The 27,056-nt window shown below is 37.9% G+C and overlaps 1 protein-coding gene and 1 long non-coding RNA gene across 2 annotated transcripts; one reads left to right on the forward strand and one right to left on the reverse strand.

Annotated features, from left to right (window-relative positions):
* Window positions 1-2,966: 2,966 nt before the first annotated feature.
* Window positions 2,967-27,001, reverse strand: rasl10a (RAS-like, family 10, member A). The gene is made up of 4 exons (XM_077562573.1): window positions 26,720-27,001; window positions 25,996-26,363; window positions 7,317-7,441; window positions 2,967-4,555 (listed from the first exon to the last, which is right to left on the reverse strand). Exons 2-4 carry the CDS (start codon window positions 26,209-26,211, stop codon window positions 4,285-4,287), a joined length of 612 nt encoding a protein of 203 aa, XP_077418699.1. The 5' UTR covers window positions 26,212-26,363; window positions 26,720-27,001; the 3' UTR covers window positions 2,967-4,284.
* On the forward strand, window positions 15,553-26,531 carry LOC144049559 (uncharacterized). Its single transcript, XR_013293592.1, has 3 exons — window positions 15,553-15,946; window positions 23,984-24,030; window positions 26,004-26,531. It is a non-coding gene; the product is annotated as an uncharacterized LOC144049559 (long non-coding RNA).
* Window positions 27,002-27,056: the final 55 nt, after the last annotated feature.

Below are 27,056 nucleotides of genomic sequence, written 5' to 3' on the forward strand. Positions count from 1 at the left end.
TAGGGCGTTCGGGGGTTTTATAAATTCATGAAATTGTCTGGTTGGCATTGCGTGACTAATAAGAGGTGAAGTACAACTGTGGAACTGCGACTGGTACCACAATTTCAAGGCCTGGGCAAGTGTGGGAAATGGGAAGATGGTCACCCTAGTATATGGCTTAAATACGATAAAAGGATACACAAAACATACCATTTTAGTTATAAATGGCAATTTGTGTTTATTTGTATTGTAGCTCTTACAGTGTGTTCACACAAAGGTATGTTTAATAAAAGTTGTGAATCATCAGTTGGAGAGCCCACCTTTATTTTAGCCAAGGATGCTACAAAATGTTATAGAGCATATAGATTAGGATTTATTTTACATTACATTATTTATACAGTGCTTAGCGTAAATGAGTACACCCCTTTTGAAAAGTAACATTTTAAACAATATCTCAATGAACACAAAAACAATTTCCAAAATGTTGGCAAGACCAAGTTTAATATACATCTGGTTAACTTATAACAAGTAAAGTTAATAAAAATGTGATCAGTTTTACTTAAAAAGTGGTGATGCAAAAATGAGTACACCCCACACAAAAAAATAATAAATTTAGTACTTTGTATGGCCTCCACGATTTTTTATCACAACATTATAAGTCTTCTAGGCATTGAATGAACAAGCTGGCAACATTTTGTTGCATCAATCTTTTTCCATTCTTCAAAAATGGCCTCTTTTAAAGACTGGATGCTGGATGGAGAGTGATGCTCAACTTTTCTCTTTAGAATTCCCCAAAGGTGTTCAATTGAATTCAGATCAGGAGACATACTTGGCCGCTGAATCACTTTCACCTGGTTCTTCTTCACAAATCCAACAGTGGCCTTAGATGTGTGCTTAGGATCATTATCATGTTGGAAAAGTGCACGACGACCGAGGGCATGGAGTGATGGTAGCATCTTTTCTTTCAAAAATGAGCAATCCAGCTGTGAATTTATGATGCCATCAATGAAATGCAGCTCCCCGACACCAGCAGCACTCATGCAACCCCACATGAGGACACTGCCACCACATTTCACTGTAGGCAACATGCATTTTTCCTTGTATTTCTCACCTTTGCGACGCCGTACAGTTCTGAAGCCATCAGTTGCAAAAACATTTGTCTTGGTCTCATCACTCCAGAGTATAGCGTCCCAGTAGTCTTCATCTTTGTCAGCATGGGCCCTGGTAAACTCTAGGCGCACTTTTCTGTGCCTGGGCTTTAGGAGAGGCTTCCTCCGTGGACGGCACCCATGCATGCCATTCCTCTGCAGTGTACGCCGTATTGTGTCACGGGAAATAGTCACCCCAGTTTGTTTATTTCTTTAGATAACTGCAGTGAACTTAGATGATTTTCTTCCACCCTTCTTATTGGAAGACGCCGCTGTCGAGTTGTTAACATCCCCGGACGACATTTTTTTTTAAATGTTTGTACCACTTTTACTACAGTATTCGGACTGATAAGTAAAGCTTTGCTGATCTTCTTTGTTGTGCAAATACATTATTTTCTTTTTCAGGTCCTGTGACATTTCTCTTCCGTTTGGTGCCATTGCTAACAGCATGAAATGGGAAAGTGTCTTCTTTAAGTAACACTCATTTATAATCAACAGTCTGCTTGACACTTGTGTAATGAATAATTCGACTCAGCTGTAGACGTTTGTAGTCTAAAATTTGCGCTTTGCTCCAGAGACTTTCAGTGGGGTGTACTCATTTTTGCATCACCCTAATTTCAATAAAACAGAAAATGATGTTCTCTAATATATATTATTAACCTTACTTTCATGTTATACATTAAACACATGTTATACAAATTTAGTCTTGTCATTTTGAAAATTGTTTTTGATTTCATTGACATATTGTTTAAAGTGTTATAGGGGGTGTACTCATTTATGCTGAGCACTGTATATATTATATTATACCGCATATATATTTTATATAATAATCACTTTTTGGGACTTCTAGTCCAAATAAATATGAGATCATGACCTGGCACCCTAAATCTGACCTGCTGCTGCTGTTTACAGTGAAAGGTAGGGGGAGGGGTCGCGCATCATCTCAGAGTGTTAGCGCTATTGATAGATGGATGGCCCGTTTATGTTGTTGTCTATGCATCAAAAACCTTAACAATGAAAAGGTCCTAGCCCTCAGGTACTGCATTAAGAAAGCGGCGAAAGGAGGAGGAGGAAAAACGGGCCTAGGGTAGAGCCATGTATGAATTGTCTATAAAAATAAACATAAAAATAGCGTTAATTTAAGTTTCCTGTCAACTGTTAACAAAATGGGCGTCTGTCATTGCCCTAATTATTTTTATTACTTTTTATATGTATCCTACACAAATGTATTGTACATAGTTTGAAAACATTTTGTAGTTAATAATGCAGTTTTCCTCAAATTTTGGGCTAATGGCCGTTCATATTGGATATTTATATTGGATCATATTGCTTGTCATCATCTTCAGTTATTCAGTTTTCATTAGTCAGTATCACCTAGCTTGCCTTTTTTTTGTGGGTGGGGTACTTTTTTGTGCAATAGTGCTTTAAATCAGAACATTTGTGAAATCTATCATTCATGAAAATGATCAAGAAAATTCACTTACGCTAAAGCACTATACTATACTTACTTTTTTCAATTTCAATCCATTTAAGGCTCATTTTCTTAGAAAATTTGGCAGTGGTTTTATTTTTATTTACGAATGCCTTCCCTGACATCTATCTATCTATCTATCTATCTATCTATCTATCTATCTATCTATCTATCTATCTATCTATCTATCTATCTATCTATACAAACCAAAGTGAGTGAAAGTGTATACTGTCCACTAGATGGCAGTATTGCCAAAATGTTGATACACTCTGCTGGCATACAAAGCACTGAAAAGTTGCAATTGCCGTTCCCAAACACATACAATTCATAACATTCATATAGCATAATAAAACAAATACAAATTTCTTAAAAAACGGTAGCCCTTTTTATTTGGAAACACAGACAAACTGATGAGAACTCATGCTACACGCAGTTGCTGCTACATGTCTTTTTAAATTGGAAATGGCAAAACTACTAAAACGGCAATCTACCCTGACAGAAGGATCAGAACTACATCATGAGCTTGTGCTCCCACATGTCAGTGTAAAACGATCAATCACTCCACTCCGCAACTCACAACACAGTCAGACAACCATGTGTTACAAAAAAAATTAGTAATAATAAACACAATATCACATTTTTACATCAGTGCAATTAAAACCTGACCTGTTGGATGTAGTGCCAACAATAGCATGCAAGAAATCCCTCTTAGGTTCTAATTTTCAGTGCAGCCATATTCACAAACTGTAAATCTCACATCGTTGCCATTGTACTGTTAAGAGCCTGCTAGGAAAGCTTTGTTTATTACAGTTCTCTCTTTTTTTTCAGCGTGAATGGGTTTAATCGACTGATTTTGAACACAATACAATGTCTCTGACACTCCGGTGGAATTTTATTGCTCCTTTCTAAGACAAAGCTTCCAGCATCAGTTTCTCATTTGCTGGTTCCGTCCCTTTTGCCTGCTTGAATGTCAGCGGTCAAGCACGCCACTTTCTCTCCTCACACACTCACACACACACAAAACAAAAAAAAAAAAAACGCATGCAGCGCCTTTTCCCAGGCTCTGCAACCTCCCGCAGGTCCACTGTTCCCTTGTGTTAATGTATTCACCAATATCAGCCACTGAGTCGGGGGGGGGGGCGGGGGTGTCCTACACTACTTCACGATTAAGGGACCGCAGCATTTCCGCTGCATGACAACTACGGAGATAACACCTTTCGCCTAAACAAACATCATCATAGGTGCAGTATGGACAGGAAAGAAAACGTGCCATCTAATCGACTACCTTACTGAATCTAGAAACAAACTAATCCGACAGAGAAAATCTCTCCCAATATCTTTTTTTGTTCAGTTGTCACCTTCTCCCGCTCACTGACTCGGACACATTCAAAAGGAAGACTCAACCGATATTGCTGCCTCTCTCTTGAGTCTCACAAAAATAGCTTCCTACCAATCAGGCTGCGAGGCAGAGAAGTAAGGAGTCAGACACCTGAGTGTCTATGCAATACAAGGCCTGTTGTGTCATACGTTGACTCCTCTTACTTCTACGCCAAACGGAAGCGGTTGGAGGATGGAATCGTGTCAGCGCAGTGTGGAATAATTCTCATTTTGAAAAATCAGCTCAGTAAAGCAGGAGGCCACAGGGTATTTAGTTTACAGCCATTTAGATCAAGAAGTCCAAGAGGGTTACATGATGGTGCAGCGGTTCCTCTGCAGTGCCCCCTGCAGGCGGATGGAGGTGTGATTCTGGCGCAGGCCCCGCGCCACGGCGATGCCCAGCAGCTCCTTGAAGAGCAGCACCACGTGCCAGTTGAATTTGGCCGAGCATTCCACGTAGCCGCACTTCCACGTCTTCTTGACCAGAACCGACACGGCCCTGCGAGGCATGAAGCGCTGCCGCTGCAGGTCTCGTTTGTTGCCCACCACCAGAATAGGCACCTCGCTGCTGCTGCCCTCCCTGCAAAGGTTGACACGAGTTAGCATGTGGGTGCTGGGTGGGTGCTATTTGCAGCTTTTGCCTGCCTTTCTTCTGAGATGTGAGGGGGCGGAGTGGAGGATTAGAGCTCATGGGCTGTGGGGGGCTCACAGCACACTGTGCAGCATTGCTTGCAAGCAATATGGAGTGTGAAAAGAAATGGCAAGTGAGTGGTAAGCATAAATTAGTGTGTGGCGGGGTGTTTTTAAGCCACAGTTGTAGAGCGTTATTATAAACATCCCCAGTTGACATCGGCATTCTCAGGCATTTCCTGGATGGCGCAAGGAGCATGATGAAGATGCCCTGTTATGTACTCGTTTACAGCGGCGTATTAGGGCCATGTATAAATATATTTTTTAGAGGGGAGGTAGTCACAAATTTACAAGAAAGTCCCCCACAAATTTGCGACATTATAAATTGGCAATTTTGTGAGAAAAAAAACTTGTAACTTTACAAGAAATAAACTCGCAAATTTGCGACTTAAAGTGGCAAATTTATGAGAAATATACACAAATTTACAAGAAATAAACTCGCAAATTGGCGACTTAAAGTGGCAAATTTACGAGAAAAAACTCCCAAATTTACAAGAAAAAAACTCACAAATTTGCAACATTATTAAGTGGCAAATTTACAAGAAAAAACATGAATTTACAAGAAATAAACTCGCAAATTTGCGACTTAAATTTTCAAATTTACGAGAATTAAACTCACTAATTTGCCACATTATAAAGTGGCAAATTTGCACACAAAAAACTAACTTGCAAATTTGCAACATTATAAAGTGGCAAATTTGTGAGAAAAAAACTCTGAAACTTGTGAGAAATACACGTAGCGTAGCTACAAGGTGCTGGCTTTTGTCTACCAGAAGCTAACGTGAGGATTGGTTGGTGGTTAATGGAACACTGTTAATAAAATGAAAAGGCAGGATGGAGACGGATTTCTTACTTGTCATACACACAGTCAGAGCGACAACACTTCCTGATCCCCTATCAGCTGACTAACACTAACCAATCAGACGCTAGCCTACGTAAATGCAAGTGAATGACTGAGAACAGCAGATTCAACACATTAATTTAGCCCACTTATACAAAACAAAAACAAAATGTATGAATGTGTAAATAATAATTCTGGACACATAAATGTACAAGTAAATATATAGATTTTAACAAATTAACTTAAATGCTTGATCCTCAGGGTGTGGACCTTCGCAAAGCGAGGTGTCTTCGTTGGCTGGCAGTACCAAACGCTTCAGATATGGTTCATTTCAGGAATTACGATCTGCTTATTTGAGAACCCCACCAAAAAGTACTGGCACAAACATCCGAGTACGCTACGAGAACTTCTTGCATATATATATATATATATATATATATATATATATATATATATATATATATATATATATATATATATATAAATAGATAGATAGATATTGTGATATACGTGGCCCTGATACACCGTCGTACTTATACTTTTTTTTTTTTATGGACGAACACGTTCTTGGCCTTGCCATTTATTTCAATGGGGAAAGATTATTTGAGATGAGATGTTTTGACTTAACAGCAAAGTCATTAAATGAATTAAATTCATATCTCAAGCCAGCACTATAATTTCTTCTCCGAGCACAGCAACTCTCAGTATTCACACTTTATTGCTCATTTAAATTCTCTTTTTTTCAGTTGGTAGGCAGACTTGATCATTATTGATGAAAAAAAAATGAAATTAGCTAAAATTGTCTAATATGCTAGTAGTATGTTACAGTGCATGAAGGTCCAATGACATCTGCGGTTCAATCAACTTTATCTGTTCCTCTTGTAAGGCTTAATAAGGCCTTCTCTTTGTTACAATGTGTCTGATTGTCTGACAAAGACTGGCATATTAGCACATCTGACAGGACAGATGGCGCGCTAGCTCAACACGCAGGGACACACACTCAGAGACTTCAACAGAATGATATTACAACCCTGAGGTGAAATTTTATAAGACGTGAAAAACACATTGCAGTAATCACACCACTTTTCTCCCTTTCACGGTCTGTATACAAATATCTGCGAGAGGAACAAATTGTGCCAAGTGCGTGACAATACGGCTTCATGCCAGTGGGCTAAACAAAGGCTAATGTTATAATAACAATTCCATTTTTTTAAACTGTGCATTCTGTCCAAATAAACAGAGGCTATTTTTAATAGAAAGAAGCCCCCCCCCCCCCCACACACACACACAAACACCAGTCACACTTTAGATCTTCAAGCAATGCAGATTACACTTTTCTGTGGCATCCATTCTTCATGCTGATTTTTTTTTTTTACGGAGATACTGACATGCGCCATAAACCAACTCAAGGTGGGTCAATGGGCTGTATGGGAGCAGTGTAGTCATACAAAATGAATGAAATCAGCCTTTGAAAATGTATTATCTCCATTTCACTGCGTCAATTTGCCCATCACCAGCAAAAATAGGCTTCAAATGTCATCTTTGAATCTCCAGTCACATTTGAGGTCTCTCACATGTGCCAACGCACAAATCAAATGTCATTACTAATCTGTCAGGATGCTGGCGCAATGTGCTAAATTAAAAGATATATTACCGCTGCATCTTATCTGTCACTCTCACACTGTCACAAAGGTGATTATTGTGCACTTCGGGGTCTCGCCTGTGAAATTGTGGGCCGTCTTCAAGATACTGTGATGTCGTGGCAAATCTCGTGTGATAGTTCAAAAGCTGAGGACAGTGCTGACCATACCTGTTTTCAACAATCTGCTGCCTGATCATCTTCACATATTCAAAACTCTCTACGCAGCAGATGTCGTACACCAGGATGTAGGCGTTGGCGTTGCGAACGCCTCTGCAACGCAAATCCAGCCACTCCTGGAGAACAATACACAAATAATGCTTAATTATATGGATTCATATACGGTACAAATATGCAAAATACATAAATGTCTTTGAACGTTTCTAAGTTAAAACAAAGGCCATTTCGCTCGGTTCAAAGTAGACCGATAAGGATTTTATTTTAGGCCAATGCCTACACAGATTAAAAAAAAAAAAAAAAAATCCGATTAATCGGCCGATTAAAAAAATAGCAGGTATCAACTGTAAATATATTGTTAAAAAATCAAGATCAAGATGTTGCTTTAATGAAAGTGTTAAAACTATCACAACTGTGTGAAAATGACGAATGAACCTTTAAAATAAATATAAAACAAATCACATGATTGATCTCCGTTCTGCCCAAGGCTGTAACGGGGCTGATCAGATGAACGGAGGCGTTGCATGTAAATGGTAGATCAGAATGGATCACGTCACATGTAAATGTTAATTCATTTTTTATTGTTACAGGTTACATCGATCACATCACATCATTTGCAGCATTGACATCCGAAAGAAAGGTTGATGGGTAGAAGCCATGGTTTATTAGTAACCCGTCCCCATCGATTCTTACTAAACGCATCAGTCATATACATTGATTATGATAGTCATTGATTAATATGATTATCCATCAAACCCAGACTTGTGTCTGCACACTCGTCGCTCAGTTCATCTTGAATGTCCGTGTCTAAACTGTGGTTAGTCCCAGTCATTTGGAATCGGTAAATCGGTCCTCAGACGCCGCCAACCGGCCCACCCCACTAAGCGAGCAGCCAAGGCGAGCGCATGCTCTCTCCTGATCAGAACTGCCGGTGGTCGTGTCCCCCCAGTTGGAAGCGAAAATCACATCTGAATGTGCGATGGATCCTCAATTAATCCCAATTTTTTATTATTATTTTTTTTTTCCCGAGAGCTCAGTATTGTTCATTCGGTAATTTTACCGATTTGACATGTCATCATCATTGCTCTCTCTTTTTTTTTTATATATATATTTTTTTAATTAATTTTTTTTTGGTATGTGGGTGAGTATGTGCGTGTGCGTGTGTGCGTGCGTGAGTGAGTGTGTATTCATTAGTTCACCTAAAACCTATTAAAAAATCCCATACCGTTCACCTAAACCAAACACTTCAGAACCCAGCCAGAGCCGTGAGGCCGTCAGGAGACCCGAGGAAGGACCAAAGAAAAGAAAGGAAAGTGAAATCCAGCACCGACCAGACACCACCCACCGGGCCACCAACCCCAGAAACATCCAAATTCCAATTTCACTCCGAAAAAAAAAAAGTAATCCCAAAATTCGGAGTCCAGTTGTCACTTCCACAGTCTTGTTGAGGGCCTCGGCACGGCTTGATTTTCATACCCGTGACTCTCACATTGTTGATACAAAGATTCAGTTCCAAATCATCCACTTTTTGTTCCAAGGCGACAATGCGTGGACCTTTTTCCTCTGTCTCTCTCCTCAACGGCTGAATTTCTTGCAGAAGTGGCTCGATGTTCTTTTTCATTTCAAGTATTTCGGTGACCATTTTTTTGAGTTTTGCAAGCGAAGATTTTTTCTCCTCAATCTCGACAGATCTTTTCCCGCCAGGCAGGTTGGAACAATGTAGTTAAAAATCCCGATGGTTATGTACTCCGGTTATGTATTTCTGGACTAAAGTCTTAGAAAAACTTTCCGCTATCTTGGACTGTAGGATACCTTTATCTCCAAACTTGTGTTTGCTAGGTGACCTAACAACAACTGACTTACCACATAAACAATTTCAATCTACACTTGTAGCCCTTACTATAGCAAAAAAACAATTCTTGTTAACTGGAAAAATAAACAAACTCTGAATATCGACCAATGGTCTAACCTCCTCATAAATCACACTTTAATGGAAAAAATATCTGCCTCAAATAAAAAACAAATATCAAAATTTATAGAAACATGGTCTACGTATATAGAATTTTTTAACCTAATTCTGGTTACTTAATTCTGTCTGTTAGCGAGAGCCACCACATTGTGATAACTTACATTGATGTTTCTGCATTTGGCAATTTATTATTATATTATATTATTAGTATGGGATTTTTTTTAATAGGTTTTAGGTGAACTAATGAATACACACACACACACACACTCGCACGCACACACACACACGCACATACACATGCTCACCCACATACAAAAAAATTATATATATATATATATATATATATATAAAAAAAAGGAGAGCAATGATGACATGTCAAATCGAATGAACAATACTGAGCTCTCCAGAGGAAAAAAATAAATAAAATTCCCGATGTAAAAATAGTTAGAAGTCAGGAGCAAGTACAGATGTGTCCCTCCTCGACAGACGAGTCCTAGAGTTGTTTTTTTTTATGTCTGCCATCTATAGCAGTAAATGCTAATATTACAAATTAAAACTACAATCGACCCCTATCATTTTCGCAGTTCTGCACCCTCAGATTCTTTTTTTCGATATTTTTTTCATATTTTTTTCCCTATTCTTCTAAAGGATTTTCATCCCCATTTGCCCGCGATTTTCAAGAAAACCATTTAGTGAATGTTTATCTGAGTTTTTTGAAGAATATTTTGGTTTTGAAAATAATAATAATAAATAATTAATTAAATTGACCCATTATTTTGGGCTTTTTTTTTTTAAGCATTTGGACACCACCAATTTCGATTATTTGAGTGAACTGCATTTTATCTTGAAGACGAGGTTGAAGACGACGTTTTTTTAAAGACAGGCCAAATAAAATGTAATGTATGCTAATATTGGGTTTTGAGATTATACAGCATACAATGGTTCATTAAAACAAATTTCCCTTGAAAGCAATTCAAACTGCAGGAATGCTACAATTCAACAGGTAGATGTTTATCACCTCCATTTTTAGTGCCGTACGTATTTTACTCGTTTGCAATAGACATAATCATAAAGCCACTTTGGCTTTCTTTTTTTTTTACTGCAAAATCCTCCACACAGTTTGTGCAGTTTCACATGCTGCTTTTGTTGTTATCTATATGCAACGTGCTTCACAATTCTCACCAGAATGCATTGTGCTGCTTCTAATTGTTTTTGGTCTGGCTCATACATGCGTTATAGGAGACCAGTTCAGGGTCTACCGCCTCTCACCCGAGTTAAGATGGGATCGTCCCTGCCTAATATCCTAATTAGGATAAGCCGTATAGAAGACGGACGGACGGCTAGAATACAAAGTAATAATAGAGAGATGCCCAACAGCATGTGCTTCTTTAATTATTCACCAAGCAACCTCCCTCCACAAAAGCGCCCATTGAGTGAGATTACTCCTGCTGGAAGATGGAGACGGAACGAGAGGACTTTTTCAGGGCTGTGATGTCAAGGCTTGCCTTTCGAAAGGGGAAATGAGAAAAGAAAAGTCAGCCTTGAGAGCTGGCAACCGTCATGAACTCTGGCTGCCACCTTTCGTCGAAAATTTGAACACTCAGTGGCACAACATTAAATATGAAAAGTGTCAGGACCGATTTGAATTAAAGATGTAACTGCTAAAAGGGTTTTGACTCATCTTTACCTCCTGTTGTCATGCTGACCTAGAGAAAACTGAAGAATTTTTTATTTTATTTTTTATGTGTGTTTATTTTAGAGTGAAGCCGGAAGGGCTTGTGCAAGATTACACACCAACATTCACAAAGTCATAACATATAAAAACATTTTTGGGATGATCAGTACAAATGAAAAGATCAAATACAATGCAGAAATGAATCAACAATCTATTAGCAAAGTAATCAATAAATATTTTGGATAATTGATTCTTCATTTAGAGATCTTAAATAAAAAATTGTTCAAATCCTCTGAATTTTTAACAAAAAAAAAATTCTCAGATTTCTTCTTCATGAAAGCAGAGTGATTATGCTCCCCCCCCCCCCCCCCCCCCCCGAAAATAAACCATTTGCAAGCATTTGCTTCTACTTTGGAAAACAATAATACAAAATGTTGTCAATTTTCTGACATGTTACAAACCAGACCATGAACTGAATCATAATTTATATTTGTGCATTTTCTTCACTGTCAATTTGACATAATGTCCTGTTTTTCAGTGAAAGAATTGAAATTAAAACATGTTTAATCCGATTCATCGACAAAATAATCGACAACCTAACCGATTATCAAAAAGATTCATCATTATTGCAGCTGTAATTGGCTTACATAAAAATGGTCAGAGGCTGGCCTACAAGACAAAATTAGCCCCGTGAACTCCGCCTAGCAACCAGTATGACATTATCAGAAAAAAAGAAAGAAACGTGTACAATTTTGTTGATCAAAATGCTTGTGCATTTTGTGCATGTGACAGATGATAAACATTTTATTACAGCCGTCAATGTGATTTATAAGATTAGGACTGGAAGACGAAATATATGAAATATATTTTTTAAATGCATAAAAATTGTTATCTTTTTATTTTCCAGCACTTGTTTTGAGTTTTGTGACGGTGCATGAATGTAGTCTTTTTCTGCAGTCCATTATTTTAAATGGAGGTTTTGTTGTTTCGGACACGCCTGTAAGCCTTCGCCAATTCAAAACAAAATCACGCATCAAGGTGGTGATGATGATCCATATTTTCATTTCATGTTTTTGATTAGCATTTGACCTCTCCTTTTGAAGCAATGATTGCTCTAATTAGCCACACTGTTCTCCCCCGTGGTATTTACATTACAGTCCTCCATCCCACCGCCCCCGTGTAACACAAAAAACTCTAATGTGGACAATCTCATTGCAATGTTGAAAACGAGGCTTCACGCTGCACAGGAACAAACAAGATCATCATTTATGCGCGCGGTGGAGGGAAAGCGAGGGTGAGGATTGGCGTAACTTGCAAAGATGGAAATGCAAACACATCGGAGTGAGGGTGGCTGGCAGAGTGTGAGGCGCGGCGCACATCTGCAGGGATAATGAGGCCGCTCAAACATGGAGGCAAACATGCATCACTGACATCCGCCTCATCAAAGAAGAAAGACATGGGAGCATTGTATGGAAGTGGAATCATTTTACTGACATTTTTTTGCTCTCTTCTTACTTAAATTGACATTGTGCTTAGCAACAAACGGTATTTTATTGTCCAGAAGCATTTTCAGTGGGGCAATTTCAAACACAAATAAATACATTTCAGTTTAAATTTAGTATTTCCAAATGGGTTGTATGATCTTGTAGCAAAGCTAAACTGATTTTTTTTTTAATCCGATCTACTGTCATTTGAGAACATTTATTTTCAGACCTCAGATGAACATCAAAATGCAGTACTCTAGTGTGAACACAAATAACATTACTGATAATATACATATTTTATACTATATTATTAACTCATTCACTGCCATTGACGCTATAGACGTCAAGAAATTCATTTGAACTTTTTATTAGTTTCACATTTTTTTTCTACCTTTGTTAACAAGAGTATGAAAACCTAGAAATTGTTTTTACTGTACATTTAGAACAGATATAACATTTGTGATTATTCGTGAGTTAACTAGTGAAGTCATGTGATTCATTACAATTAAAAAATGTAATGCCCGATGCCTCTAATAAAAAAGAAGAAAAGATTATTAAAAATTAGGAGTGTAAGACGATTGATTTTTTAAAATTTTAATTAATCGCATGACTTCAATAATTAACTCACGATTAATCACAAATGTTATATCTGTTCTAAATGTACAGTAAAAAATATATAGGTTTTCATACTTTTGTTAACAAAAGTGGAAAAAAATGTGAAACTAATAGAAATAGTTCAAATGAATTTTTTACGTCTATAGCCGTTAATGGCAGTGAATGAGTTAATATACTTTTAAGCTTATAGGCCACTCTTGGTTGACGTATACCGTAACAGAACTTAATTTATTTCCGGTCTACGGTGAGTTAGCGAGTATGATTTTCACTTAGACACATATCAATTTGTCTACTATTTTGCTGTTTAAAGTTGTATGCTTTCTGCTTATAAACCGGTTTCAGCCAGACTTCCGTGAAAACTGTAATTGATCACCCAAGCACTTCATTCCAGCGTTCAATGGATATGTGTCAATCTTGGGTTAGTTTAGCAATTAGCAGTACTAAAAAATAAAAAAATAAAAAAGTAGTACTCTGTCTCTCCTTGTAATTTATATGTATATATATATATATATATATATTAGGGGTGTTGGAAAAAATCGATTCGGCAATATATCGCGATATTACAGCGCACAATTCTCAAATCGATTCGATATGCGGCCAAATCAATTTTCAAACATACATTTTTTTATGGGAATATTCAACAAAACGTCTTACTTGGGGTTAGGATTCACACATTAAGCATGGAAGAATGTTATATTAATGGAACATTAGGCCTTAATATTTTATTTCAGTGCTGTTCAAACATGAAACAGATAACAACAAATTGTTAAATGCAGAATCCATAATCGATTTTCGATTCAAAATGATTTGATTGACAACGATTCAGGAATGTATACAGAGAAGCATGTTAACATTACTCACTTGAATATGCTCTACCTACACTGCAAAAAAAAAATTTTCTTTTATTGGAATAACTTTATCGTAACTTTTTCCTTCTACTCTTTAATGTGGCTTCAGCTTAACAGTGTATCAGAACGCACGGAACCACACTGCCCCTAAGTGGCCAAATTGGGTACAACATGAAGAGCGCTCCCAATAAAGGTACACACCAAACAAGGGCAAGACGGTTTAAAATAATTTAAATAAAATTGATTTTGGGACATTTAAAATCTATTCTGAATTGTACTATAGGATAATCTCGATTCTTTTGAGAATCGATTTTTATGGCACACCCCTTATATATATATATATATATATATATATATATATATATATATATATATATATATATATATATATATATATATATATATATATATATATATATATATATATACACATACACACACACAGTTGTCAGACTAATGGGACACAAGTGATTTAATAACAGCATGTCAACACAGCGCGGCCTGATCTGACAATTGTCAGGTGCACAGTGACTTGAGTTGCAGCGGAGCTAAAAATAGCATCTTGTATTCTCATCTCATATCCTCCTTGTGGTCCCAGTCCTGTTTTTAAATGTGGAGGACAAGGAGGAGGAGTACAGGGAGGAGGATGAGGATAGGGAGGATAAGGAGGGTAAGGCACAGGGACACAGCAAGAACATTTCACCATAGCTGAGCAAGCAACAAAAGATAAGAAGAAACGATTGGGGAAAAGGCAGAAACATGGTGCTGATGAAGTCAAGTGGATTTTTAAAAATTCATGTCTGGGCGTGTTTATTTGTGCCACAGAGTGCTTATGGGAGCATGGATGTGAAGTGTGCTGATACTGTTTGGAGACAATCTTCTGGGAGGAAAAAGAGCATCTCCTCCTTGTCTCCTCAAGAGCCAAAACACAACACGTTTCCCTGACAACTGTTGGCAAATGACAAAGATGGCCAAGTCTCCTAATTTAAGGAGCCACCATGAATCACTCTGATGAATCCATACTCATGTAAACTGTTGGGGGAGGTGTTTTGGGTAATTAGCGCCAAACATGGGTCACATAATTAGATTTGCGATTAAAATCTATAGGGGGATAAAAAAAAAACTTCCTTCACTCAACAGTGACCTTACTAAGAATATTTCACTCTGTCTGATACAAAACCTTTTTAGAAATTCACTGCGTTTTTCACAATATAGAGACAATGGCCCGTTGCTCATTAGTTGTTCTTGCACACAGAAGGATAAAATCATTATGAGTACTTTTGGGAAATTCTGTCAAAATGAGCTAATGAAGACAGCTTCACTAAATACCTCAAATCCACGTGGACAGCCCATTTTTTGCAAAAACTTACATACTACAAGAAACATACGGTCGATGCCTTATTGGGAGATAGTCGCAATATACTGTACATACTGTTAATATAGTATTTATTCATATCAATGTTATCATATTTATGATAACACGTTAGTAAAAGCAGCTTAATGGTCTCGGTAGAAATTAATCATTTGGGTTGGCGCTTGGGTTGTCCACTTCTTTGCTACAGTACACAAACACCCGATTGGCTTCGTAACCCATGTGACCACTGACCACATCATAAGAAATACACTGAAGATTGGCTGATTGGCCCACAATGACCAAAATGCTGCGTTGAATGTGGAAGTAATGCGACTAAAACGTTGGTTGTGATGTCTGTAACTGACTTACATAATTAGGGGCGTAATCATTAAATGCCTGATAAAAAAAAAAAGAGAGAGAGAGTAGATTCTCGTAATAGAGTTGGCCGTCGAAAACGAACGCCAAATCAGTTTTCCCATTCAAGTCAGAACGCGTCACAGCATATTGTCATCAGAGAGGAATGATGGATGGCCTTTACGTCTCCGTACGTGTTGCATCCGGAAGTACTTGTGGGAATATTTGGCCGGACCTGAGAGATGAAATATCTTAGAGCTAGCTAGGATGAAGCTAGTAGCAGCCCGTTGCCAGCCTAGCAACATTTCATTTCCTTTATAACCAGGTAAGAAACTCATTGAGATTAATAATATTTTTTCTCCAAGAGTGGCCTGGCCACGGGCAGGAATATTTAGCCAGCTAACGTGTCGCTGTTGGCCTGCTAAAGCCATGCTAGCAACAAACAAAAGGGAGTTTGCTTACTTGGACGCAGGGCTAAAGAGATAGCCTGCTAATGCCTCGCTGTTGGCCTGCTAAAGCCATGCTAGCAACAAACAAAAGGGAGTTTGCTTACATGGACGCAGGGCCAAAGAGATAGCCTGCTAATGCCTCGCTGTTGGCCAGCTAGCGCTGTTCTAGCAACAAACGAAAGGGACTTTGCACTGGACCTGACAGACAAACTAGCTTAGCACTAGCTAGGATGAGGCTATTAGCAACATATTTGAATATTGAAATGGGATTAAGAGGAAAAGATCTTTTGTTCTGCTGTTGGCCAGGGTACGGTAAAGGATCCTGGTCGAACCAAGTTATTTTATGATCAGTGCTCCATCCAGTTCCTGATGGATGGATGTATTTCCAAATATTTAATCCATGATATCCTCGTGGTTGCTATTAAATCCTTGCTGCTGCTGATGTGCATGTACTGTAGTAATCCCTGGCAGCCTTCTTTTGGAGTTTTTCTTCTTTAAAAAATTGAAAGACCCCGCTTTATCTTTTGCTGCAGTTGGGTGCTGCCACCTCATTTAACCACACTAATCTTGACACCTGTGACTAAAGTGGCCTCGTGGCGACTTTAAAGCTCCCCAAACACCATTTCTACACTTACACAAACAAACACACGCGCACACACGCCCTTCAGGGATGAGCGCTTCGTATTTGGAAGGCTCAAAGTTACATAACGTACAACATTATGTAATTCCATGCCGACAACATGGACAGAGGATACTAAGACTAATGTTCAGACGCTTGTGTCCAAAACAAAACGGAATTAATGAGCCAACCGTGAGGCACATCTCATTGACGTACTGTGGCAAACGTTCAACATTATCAGCAGCAGACAGGCGCGCCACACAACCATTGAAGTAGAAAGAAGACAGCTTGCTTGTGTCCAATATTAGACTGGATTTAAGAATAAGAATAAAATGTTCATTTTTTCAAATATAACATGAAGTGATGAGTTATTGCACTCAGAAGCACGCAGGCTGGCTGATTCACCCCAAGCTGCAGCTTCTTCATGACAAATTAGAGGACTCCATTTGGTCAGCCGTCCTTCAATAATGTCCATTAAACTCTATGCAACCTTTCTAATGGACTGTACTGAATTCCTCCTGTTTCCTCCGTTGCTTTTTTCTTCCTGCCACTATTCAAGGCAAATAACTTTTTTTTACAAACTTGCCGTTTTAGTACATTGACTCGTTCATAACCTGGAAATGACACAAGAGTAAAAGACAGCAAGTTGTAATCCATATATATATATAAATATTAGGGGTGGGATATATATATATATATATATGTGTATATATATATATATATATATATATATATATATATATATATGTATATTGACTGCCCCTTACTTGGAAAGCTTGTACTGGGGAAATTTCAGTCGCAATGCAACAGGTATGTCCACATAAAAATTTAGCAGTAATAAATTTAATAATAATGCATATAGGCCTATATTTGTGGAGACTGGGGTCAAGTTGTATTTTACAGTTTTAAAAATGTGCAGAATTTCACAAGTTACTTCATGATAAAGATTAGATAGCTCTTAATATGAAAAAAAAAGCTGTTAATAATGTCTTATAAATAAAATTACTAGTGGCAGAATATTGACCTCAAAACAAATCAATATCACACTTGGTTTTTTTTGTTTGTTTTTTACAGTACATCTATTTAATTTTAACTAAATTTTATGAATTATTATGAAATTACTGTATCACTGACTAAAAGATGCAGCCATATTTCTATTAGTTAAACATTTTTTACACTTTTATGTTAACAACAGTATGAAAACTTGGGAAAAAAATATTGATTCTACATTTTATTGTACATTTCGATATAAAATTATATAAAATGTGCGGTTATCCGTGAGTTAACTGGAAGTCATGCAATTAATTACGATTAAAAATTTTGATCACCTGGCACCCCTAATATATATATATATATACAATCAGAATGTCATGGTTTAGACTAGTGAGGTCGCATATTACATATTATTGTCAAGAAATGTTTAAGGTTGACTTCCCCTTTAATTAAAAAATTATATAAAGAACTAAAAATAGTAAATATTTTTAAGCACTAAACGCAAGATCTTTCTTAGGTCATTTCCAGAGAAAGAATGCCAATTAGCCAAATGCAAATTTACTTCAAGTGAAAATACAGGCAGGGTATGAAACATTCTGGACTTAACTCCATCGACGTTTCATTTGGTGAAACCAGAATTAAATTTCTCAGCCTGAAGCGCTGCAAACCAAGCGGGCCATCAGCATGCTCATTATAAACAAAGGACGTGAACACACAAAGCCAGAAGCCCTTTTAGTGCAAGCCGGACATGACTAGAATGGACAAAAGAACAAAATTAAAAGGGGGGGTGGGGGGTTAGGACAGGTTAGCTATTGAGCAAGGGGCACCCATAAATCTTGCTCATAGAAATGTTGGTGTGACAGCACTCAGCTAATGGTCTTCTCTGTGTGCGGATACCTTCCCGAAGCTGCGCTTGACAACAGACCGCACTCCCCCTCTCAATGGGATGAAATGCTGCTTCGATATGATTCAACACATTTGTGTGCTTAAAAGCCTCCTCGCGTGACTCAAAGCGCGGCCCGCACTCCAGCAGACTCGCGGCACACTCATCACGTCTCATTCCAACTCTCCTTACATCTGCTCAAAGGGGGTTAAGCATCATTGAGATCTCAAACTGATGGCGGCTCCATTTTTACTGGGTCGCCGACTGTCAGAGTAAAATGCTGGAAGTCAAGAAAGCGCACTTTTCTTCCTCATGCAAAAAATAATTATATTCATGAAATGATGTAGGGGGTGGCACAAGATCAAAAACTCATTCCATTTTTGTGCCACTTGACTCAATAGAAATGTCCTCCCCCGCCCCAGAAGCCAAAATGGTACGTTCCCATCATCTTACTTTATCCTTCATGGACCACATTAGTGTTATTGAGTTAGGCTTGTTGACTTATGTTGTGTTTTAGCTACGCCAGGACCTACATGACTGTTGTTGCAGGAAAGATATCTGCATTTTGTGTTGCCATTATAGTGGCACCATGATTTTTGAGTAGAAGTGTGACGGTATCTCGGTATTGTGATAAATCGTGATATTTTGTCTCAATATGCCTACACCAAGTATCGATATTTGTAGTTAATATACAGCCGCTCCATTGTTCATTACTTATTGAGCAATTACTTAGTGGGCCGCTAGGGGGAGCACCTCATAAGAGTGACGGGGAAATGTACAGAAGTCTTCAAGCGAAGAAGACTCATGAGCTTACTTTTACATGTGTAAGACATTTTTTTGTTTCGACTTTTTGAAGCACACAATTTCTGAGGAATATTAATATTGATTTAATTGGATTGAATATTTAAGTAATTTTATTTATTTATTTACTTTTGTAATGTTACACATAAAATGTCTCGCAGTTTATAAAATGAAACAAATGTGGCTGACTGACATGTTGCATGACAATAGTGTTTAAGACACAAATTTGTTCACAGAAAGTTGTCTCTGTTTTAAGAAGACATTTGTATTTGTTTAAAAAAAAATGCACTTAAGTACTCACTGTGAAGAAGACACCAGTTTTCATATTGTGTACAAAAAGAAACTACTTTCTCATTGAAAAAACATCAGTTTATGTCTTGATTAGTTTTATCGTAGATTATCGTGGACTTATTACCTGACCAATATATCGATAATCGCGGTATTGTCATTTTGTGAGATAATCGTTATCGCGAGCCTCGTATCGCATATCGTATCATGAGGTAACCAGAGGTTCCCACCCTTGTTTTTGAGTCCCTCGACTTTTTACTTTGTGTTGTGAGACAAAATGTGAATTACAACCCGCCTCACAGACAATATTACACAAAAATACAATACAGTGTGTATTGTTCAGAAATATAACCAACGCAAAATCGTAGCAGAAGACCAGAGGCCACGTTGCCACAGCTTGCCTCATCTTGCCATATTTTTCTTGGATTTAGGATTCTAGTGCAAGTTTTGAGCTGTATTTTTCTTTACAATTCTAACTGTCTAGACACTGTTGATGTAATAACAAATTATGTATTTTTGTTAAGGCCTGCGTCAAGCTGAGAAAGTTAGAGAAACCATGATTAAAATAAAGATGTAGGAATCTCAATGGAAATGTCAGGAAAGACAAGAAAACTCTAGCTCGGAAAATGTTTCATTACACTGGATTTCTCTGCACCTGTTCAAGACACTTTTGTCTACTTCTCGGCCTCACTTTGCGTTCTAACGTGTCACCTCCACGGTGCGGACAGCCGCATCTGCTGCTCACAAGGCTCGCTTGTTGGTGACGTGCAGGTGACGGGAGAAATGAGCCGTGCCGTCATCAGGTGTTACAAAGCAACTTAACGTGGCGACCTTGGAGATTTGGCACTCGAAAACAGTCACTCTCTCGAGGACATGAGTCACACCATCAGCTGAGGTGGTTTGGAGTGCTCATCCTGCACTCAGACACAAACAACCGGCGGATGTTTTTGCACCTTTTGGCCAGCAAAATCTCAGGTTCGTGATATGATTAGATGTCCTTGTTCAGGGGAGGAAACTATGATGTTAACATTGAAAATTTGCTTGACATTTTAAGTACTTGACTCACATGCAGGTACATGTCTAACGTGACTCAATACAAGAGCTGTATAAAAGAAAGCCATCTGAAACGGGATAATGCGTATTATACAGATCGGCTCGTGTTAATAATCCAGTTAGCGCAACCTGAAATTTTTACATTTTTGTTAATTAAATTAATTTCTTAAAGTGACACAAACCAGTTATATCAAGTCAGTAGCCTGAAATTGTCTTAAAGAAACATTTAAAATGGTTATAATTTTGATAAAATTTCCATACTGTTTATCCTCATTACAGATTTACAACCATTACATTTACAGTATAACTAACGGCAATTTAGAGCAAGGATGAATAAGGACCACATGAGTAGCCAAGAGCCTGTTCTAAAATTATAACACTGATGGGATGTTGTGATTTTCTAGGAATGCTGTACACATGATCGTTTAAAAATGTAAACACTGGCAGAGATTTATAGAAATGGAAGTGTTGCCTGCTGATATTTATCTGTTTCCTAATGTGAAATATAATTTACATAATAAGCGTCTTCACATAAATACATATGAATTATTTAATAATGGCATAAAGATAATATGAGTAATGGTATTTCAGAAGTATTAAACTGATAGCCCTTTGCATTAATCAATAGCCAGCCATGCGATAGCTCTCAGTTTCAAAAAGGTTGGTGACCCCTGATTCAGGGTCTTCAATGAACCTAATGCACATTTTCAGAATGTGGGAGTAAAACCGGAATACAGTACCAGGATCTTAGATTTGAACCCACAACCTGGGAGGCAGGTGTACTAATCCGTCTTCCACTACAGTATTCCACCGTATCGATAAAGGAACGTTTTCATTGTCAAAGGCATATTAATTGAATTCAGTTTTATAGACAGTGAACTGCTGGCATGGCGGATTATTGATTATTACAATGGCTTCACAGTTTAGAGGTTGTCGGTGTGTGGACCGAGTTTGTGTGTTCTCTAAAAACTTCCAGAATAAACTGAAAGGACTATTTGCATCAAGTAATAATCAGGGATGTGATTTGACCAAAGTGAAATTATCTGAAAATTTAGCCGGGGGTCTGGGGGCCGCTGGCATCCAGCTAGGTCCAGGGCAGTGCCCTGGTGGGGGGACAAGGCCGGAGCTCATGGGTTTTCCGTGTTTTTAAGTACTTTCAATGCACTCACATGACAAAGAAATAGACAAAACAACAGCATAAATTTTCAATGTATATTGAACTATCCCATATAAAATGGCAGTTTTAGTCAACTCAAAATCAGTCACATTCAAAAACATTGGACTGCCTTTGCTTTTAAAAACTATCACTGAGAATATCATCATATCTAACTAATGTGATTACTAAGTTAACACATAAATAATGTTGAATTATTCAGTTCAAATTTCATGAACAAATAATTGTATCATGACCAAATGAAAAGTAACTCATATTAGAAAATACCACAAATGTCTTTGTTATAGCAGAAGATGTTATCTGTCGGAGTCATGTGCATACACCAAAAAAAAAGAAAAGAAAAAAAAAGGAAATTTTAAATTTTTATTTTTGGAGATAAAAAAAGCGGAATTCCGCGAATTAGCGGAAAAATCACATCCCTGAATAATTGATTGATTTTAATTTTGGAATTTGGACCACTTCAAATAATTAAGAAATGAAAAGAAACTAGTTGACATGAAGTATTTAAAAAAAACAAAAAAAAACAGGTTGCACCAAATTATTTATTTATTATTATTATTATTTATTTATTTATTTCAAGGCTCAAATATCAAATGGAACACGCTTCAATTTTTATATATTCATCCACTGTTGTTTATTTTTTTGCCAATGTAGTGCCCAGCAGTTGAGGATTGCGGCCAGGTAAGATGGAGTCCATCCCGACTGGACCCAGGACTGATCCCCAGTCAGTCTCAGGAACATGCATTTTGATGACAGTTAAGAGTGGTGCAGTTATTTTCTGCTCGGCTGCATACCTTGTTTTGCTCCATTTTTATTACTTAAACGTTTATTATGGAGACAATTCCAATCTGTAATGGATTATTTCTATTTCCAAAATTCATCCATCCCTCCATTTTCTAAAGGGCTTTCCTCATTTTTCAGCTGATTGGGTGAGAGGTGGGGTACACTGTGGACTAGTCGCTAGCCACTGGCAGGGCGCTTACAGACAAACAAGCAATCACACAAAAATTCACAACGATGGACCATTCAGGGTCTTCAATCAAACTAACATGCCTGTTTTTGGGGATGTGGGAGTAAATTCAGAATCCCTGCAGAAAACCCACACAAGCATGGAGAGAACATGACAACGTCACATAGAAAGGCCCTAGACTGTGATCATGCAATATTGGATTATTTTGACTTGCTAACTGCATGCACGACCACCTAATAAAAAATCAGCAATAATATGACCTTAATAATAATCGCAACAGCTGTATTTGCTTTTTCATCTGTAGAAAACCATAGTTTAGAGAGAGAAAAAACTGTCAACCTGCCCTCCTCACCTCCGTCTATAATGAAATGCGCCATATGACCTGTGGTCATGACAAAAAGGGCAGGGTGTTCTATTTTTAAATGTAGGATTACAAAAGCAAGTGCTGTGCCAGTAATACTGTATTCACCGTCATTCTGCATTTTCGCTACCAGCATACAAAGTCCCGCTGTATCAGGGCGAAGAAGACAAATCGTGGTTAATAAATAACAATACACCGTACTGTCCTCACTGGGGGCACTTTAAAACGTCAAAGTGAAGTGTTAAGTCAGTTGTGTCTCCATAGCAACTAGACCAGGGACATTTGAGCGTGCGAAAAGAAATAATAATATCACTGTTGTGGTCTTTGACGGTTAACAAAGCGAACAGAACTGATCTAAGTGTAAGCATCATGTTAGTCCTCCCTGTGAGAAATAGCAAGAGAGCACAAGTCAGCGTTGCCGGGCAAAATCGGCACATCTGCAATTTTGGCTAAAATACTCTACAATGACTTCCTCAAACAGAATTTGGCAAAATGTTCACCAGAACAAAATCAATGTTTTGAAATGGCCCGGCTAGGAAGTGCACTGAGCCTAGACTGACATCCAATTGCAATACGTACTGTGGGGAGAATTGAAGAAGGATGTGCACAAGAGAATACCCTCGCAATGTGATGCATGTTTTTTTTTAAGAGATCTGGCAAACAGGCCAATTGAGCAGTGAACACGAATCTTGTACAATTTGGAAACTGACCACTTTTATCCAGAAAAATTTGTTACAGTAGCGGATTTAGTTTTTCATTCATTTTTTGTAGATATTTTTCTCCAAATGCAACCACAAAGGAGTACCAGTCAAGGCCAGGTAAGGAGGAAAGTGATTATGAGAACTACAAGATTGGTCTGTTGTATTTTCCTGTTGATTATTTTTCAGCCAAATAGACCAGGTTATTTAGAGTACCTAAAAATAGTATTTAAATTTCACTTTCTATTTCCACTGTGGACTAATGAACAATAACATCACCCTCTTAAAATAATTGCCTATGTCTTTTTTTTTTTTTTTTTTTTTTGCAAAAATTATTTTTGGGCCTAATGAAATGGTTAAAAAAAAATTGTTTCCAGAAAAATCTGGAAAAAAAGACTTGATTATTTTAAGAAAGTGTCAATGATGTCTGCATTTATAACACCGTTTTAAACTTAAATTTAGACTTTTTCTATGTTATTGGAGACTTCTGGCGACTCTGAATCTCCTTTCAGAGCAGGAGATGTTCAAACCTCCACTTGAAGCAACTACTTTTTAATTGAATGTAAGTCAGTGCCACTGCTAATAGTAATTGCAAAGTCAAAATTCAGCAAAATTCAGAATTGCTTGCTCACAGACACTTTTTCAAAAATTGCCAGCTAACAAAAACATTACATTTGGATGTTTAATTTCACATTTGATTGGTACGCAGGCACGTTAGAAACCCAATTATTTGTGTATACTGTAATTAATTATCCATTTTCTATACCACTTGTAACTGAAGGTCTGTCACTACCAAATATTTTTAGAATTGTTTATTCTATCAATTATTCCATCAAATAATCTGATCATAAAAGCATATAATCACCTCATCCTATAAGTGCTTCTCAATTATTTTTTGTTATCTGAAATAAGATGTCATGGAAAATTACTGCAACCCAATATTTAAGTTATGATAGAACTATTGTTTAATTCATGTTAAGAAGGGATTAGTTTTTTTTGTTTTTTAAATGTTTTCTTTAACATTTTGTAGTAAGTAAAGTACCACCAGCGTGTGCCAACACCTCTGTAGTCCTAAATGTACTGTCATTTTGTGGCAAAAATATTCACGCTTCAGTAATATAGAAGATAAAAAAAATACTGGTAAAACTACAATTACTGATTCAACTCCCTTACATAGGTAAAAATAAAAAAATATAATACAGGCTGCAAGATCCTTAAAGGTATGTCAGTGTTATACAATAGCTATTTTTATACCTTTGCACAACAAAGGAAAAGAACAGCTTTGCACATTAGTTTCCCTTCATTACCAACTTGATAGAGCTCGTATTGAGAAGAAGAGAAAAACGAGGCAGTGTTGCTTTGACTTTGATTTGTTCACATAGTCATAACAGCGACAAAAATTCACCTAACCTGTGTGAGTGTTTTCACATTGACCTAACCTGTATGAGTGTTTTCACATTGAATGGAAAATTTTAGAACACCAAACACGGGTGTTTTTTAGGCTGCCACAAAATGAAATGATCCTTCCTGGACCCAACAACATCAAAATTTTTCTTCCCTAAAATGTCCACTGCATTTGACTTTACAGTGTCCTGCTAAGGGGCATTGAGGCCGAGTTAAATAGCGAAAATCTGTGAGCTACTGATGAAAAAAAAGGTTGATAATTGTCTTAAATTCTCATCGATGGTTGGCAAAGCACACGTTTATCTAAATAAAACTCCTCAACTCATTTTAATGTAGTTCACTGACACAAAGCTGCCACAAGATGACAGTAAAGCAAATTTATCAAAATGAAACTCCTCAACGCCTTTCAACATAGTTCCTTGACAACAACAAAATGCCACAAGATGGCGCCAAAGTAATACGTTTATTGCTTTGGCCTGAGTGGAAAAAAATGCTAATTCAGTAATACTTAACTTTCTTTTTTTCTTTTTCTTTGTTTTGTCATCATCAACAATGGAGGGTGAAAATAACAATGTGCCTTTGTTGACAAGCATGTAAAAAGTACAGCCAGTCAGTAAAAGTAAAAAGTCATCAAGTAAAAACAAGTAGGCTACTGTTGTGTAAAATGAAGTGCTGTGTTACCTGACTAGAGCTGGACGGGAAGGAGGAAATCGGCGGGACGTCCAGAACCTTCAGCTCGTACATACTCCCGTTGAGGATGACGGAGGGTCGGTACACATATCTGGAGCGAGTCGGCGTATACACCTCCGAGAAGTCGTTGTAGATGAACTGGCGAATGATCGAAGTTTTGCCCACTCCGGGAGCACCGATGACGGCGATACTCAACGTCTCCACCATTCCTGGTGCCCCAGGGTCAACACCATGGACACCCGGAAGTCAAGCTCGATTTCCCGCTCGTAGACCACAGATTGCCGCGTTACAGCTCCAGGCTGGAGGGACGGATAAGTAATCCACGCAGCCAGCAGACTTGTGTTCTCTGTAATGGCATCCTGTGGAGTGGTGGGGAAGACAGTCACAAATATAATACCACAGAAAAACATGTCAATTTGTTGTTTATAAACGCGTGAAAAACAAACTTCTACTTCATTTTTGGCAGGGCATGTAAACGATAATGAGATATTTGTACAATAAATAAATAAATACATTTAAAAACATAATAGGTCTGCGACAGTAAATTATTGGGGAAAGTTAGACGTGTAAAAATATTAATAATGATAGAAAATAAACCCCCATGCAGACACGGAGGAGAAACTATTTTTTTTCCCCCCGAGTGACCCCCCTCCGAATGGGAGCCCACCTCGGTGCCCTCCACATGCACATAATCGCAGCCTGGTTCCAATCTGACCTTGGCCGAGACGCGCAGGAGCTCTCGGTGTCTTCATCGCTTCTTCATCCCCACGATGCACCGTTTCCACACACCTCCATCACACGGCGCCGAGACGCGCTCCACGTGTGGTAAAATCACACACCGCCACATATTATACTTCCTTAAATCGACGATACAAATAGGTTCATTCAGCTCCGGGTCATATTAAGATGAGAAAAGGTATTCCATGCAGGCGTGGGGTTTCTGTTATGGCATCCTACTGACGAGCACCGTGCGTCTGCGGATAAGGCACCAGCTTCTCTTTCTCTCTTTCTCGCTCTCTCCCTCTCTCTCTCTCTCTCTCTCTCTCTCTATC

Source organism: Vanacampus margaritifer, chromosome 3 (assembly GCF_051991255.1).
Source record: "Vanacampus margaritifer isolate UIUO_Vmar chromosome 3, RoL_Vmar_1.0, whole genome shotgun sequence".
Taxonomy (NCBI): Eukaryota; Metazoa; Chordata; class Actinopteri; order Syngnathiformes; family Syngnathidae; genus Vanacampus; species Vanacampus margaritifer.

Bases quoted from the DNA above. Each gene is read 5' to 3' on its own strand.
- rasl10a (XM_077562573.1), bottom strand. From the start codon at position 26,211: ATGGTGGAGACGTTGAGTATCGCCGTCATCGGTGCTCCCGGAGTGGGC. The intron at 7,442-25,995 runs GTAACACAGCAC...ATTGTTCTCCAG, and splicing joins TCCCGTCCAGCTCTAGTCAG to GAGTGGCTGGATTTGCGTTG. The intron at 4,556-7,316 runs GTATGGTCAGCA...CAACCTTTGCAG, and splicing joins CAGCAGATTGTTGAAAACAG to GGAGGGCAGCAGCAGCGAGG.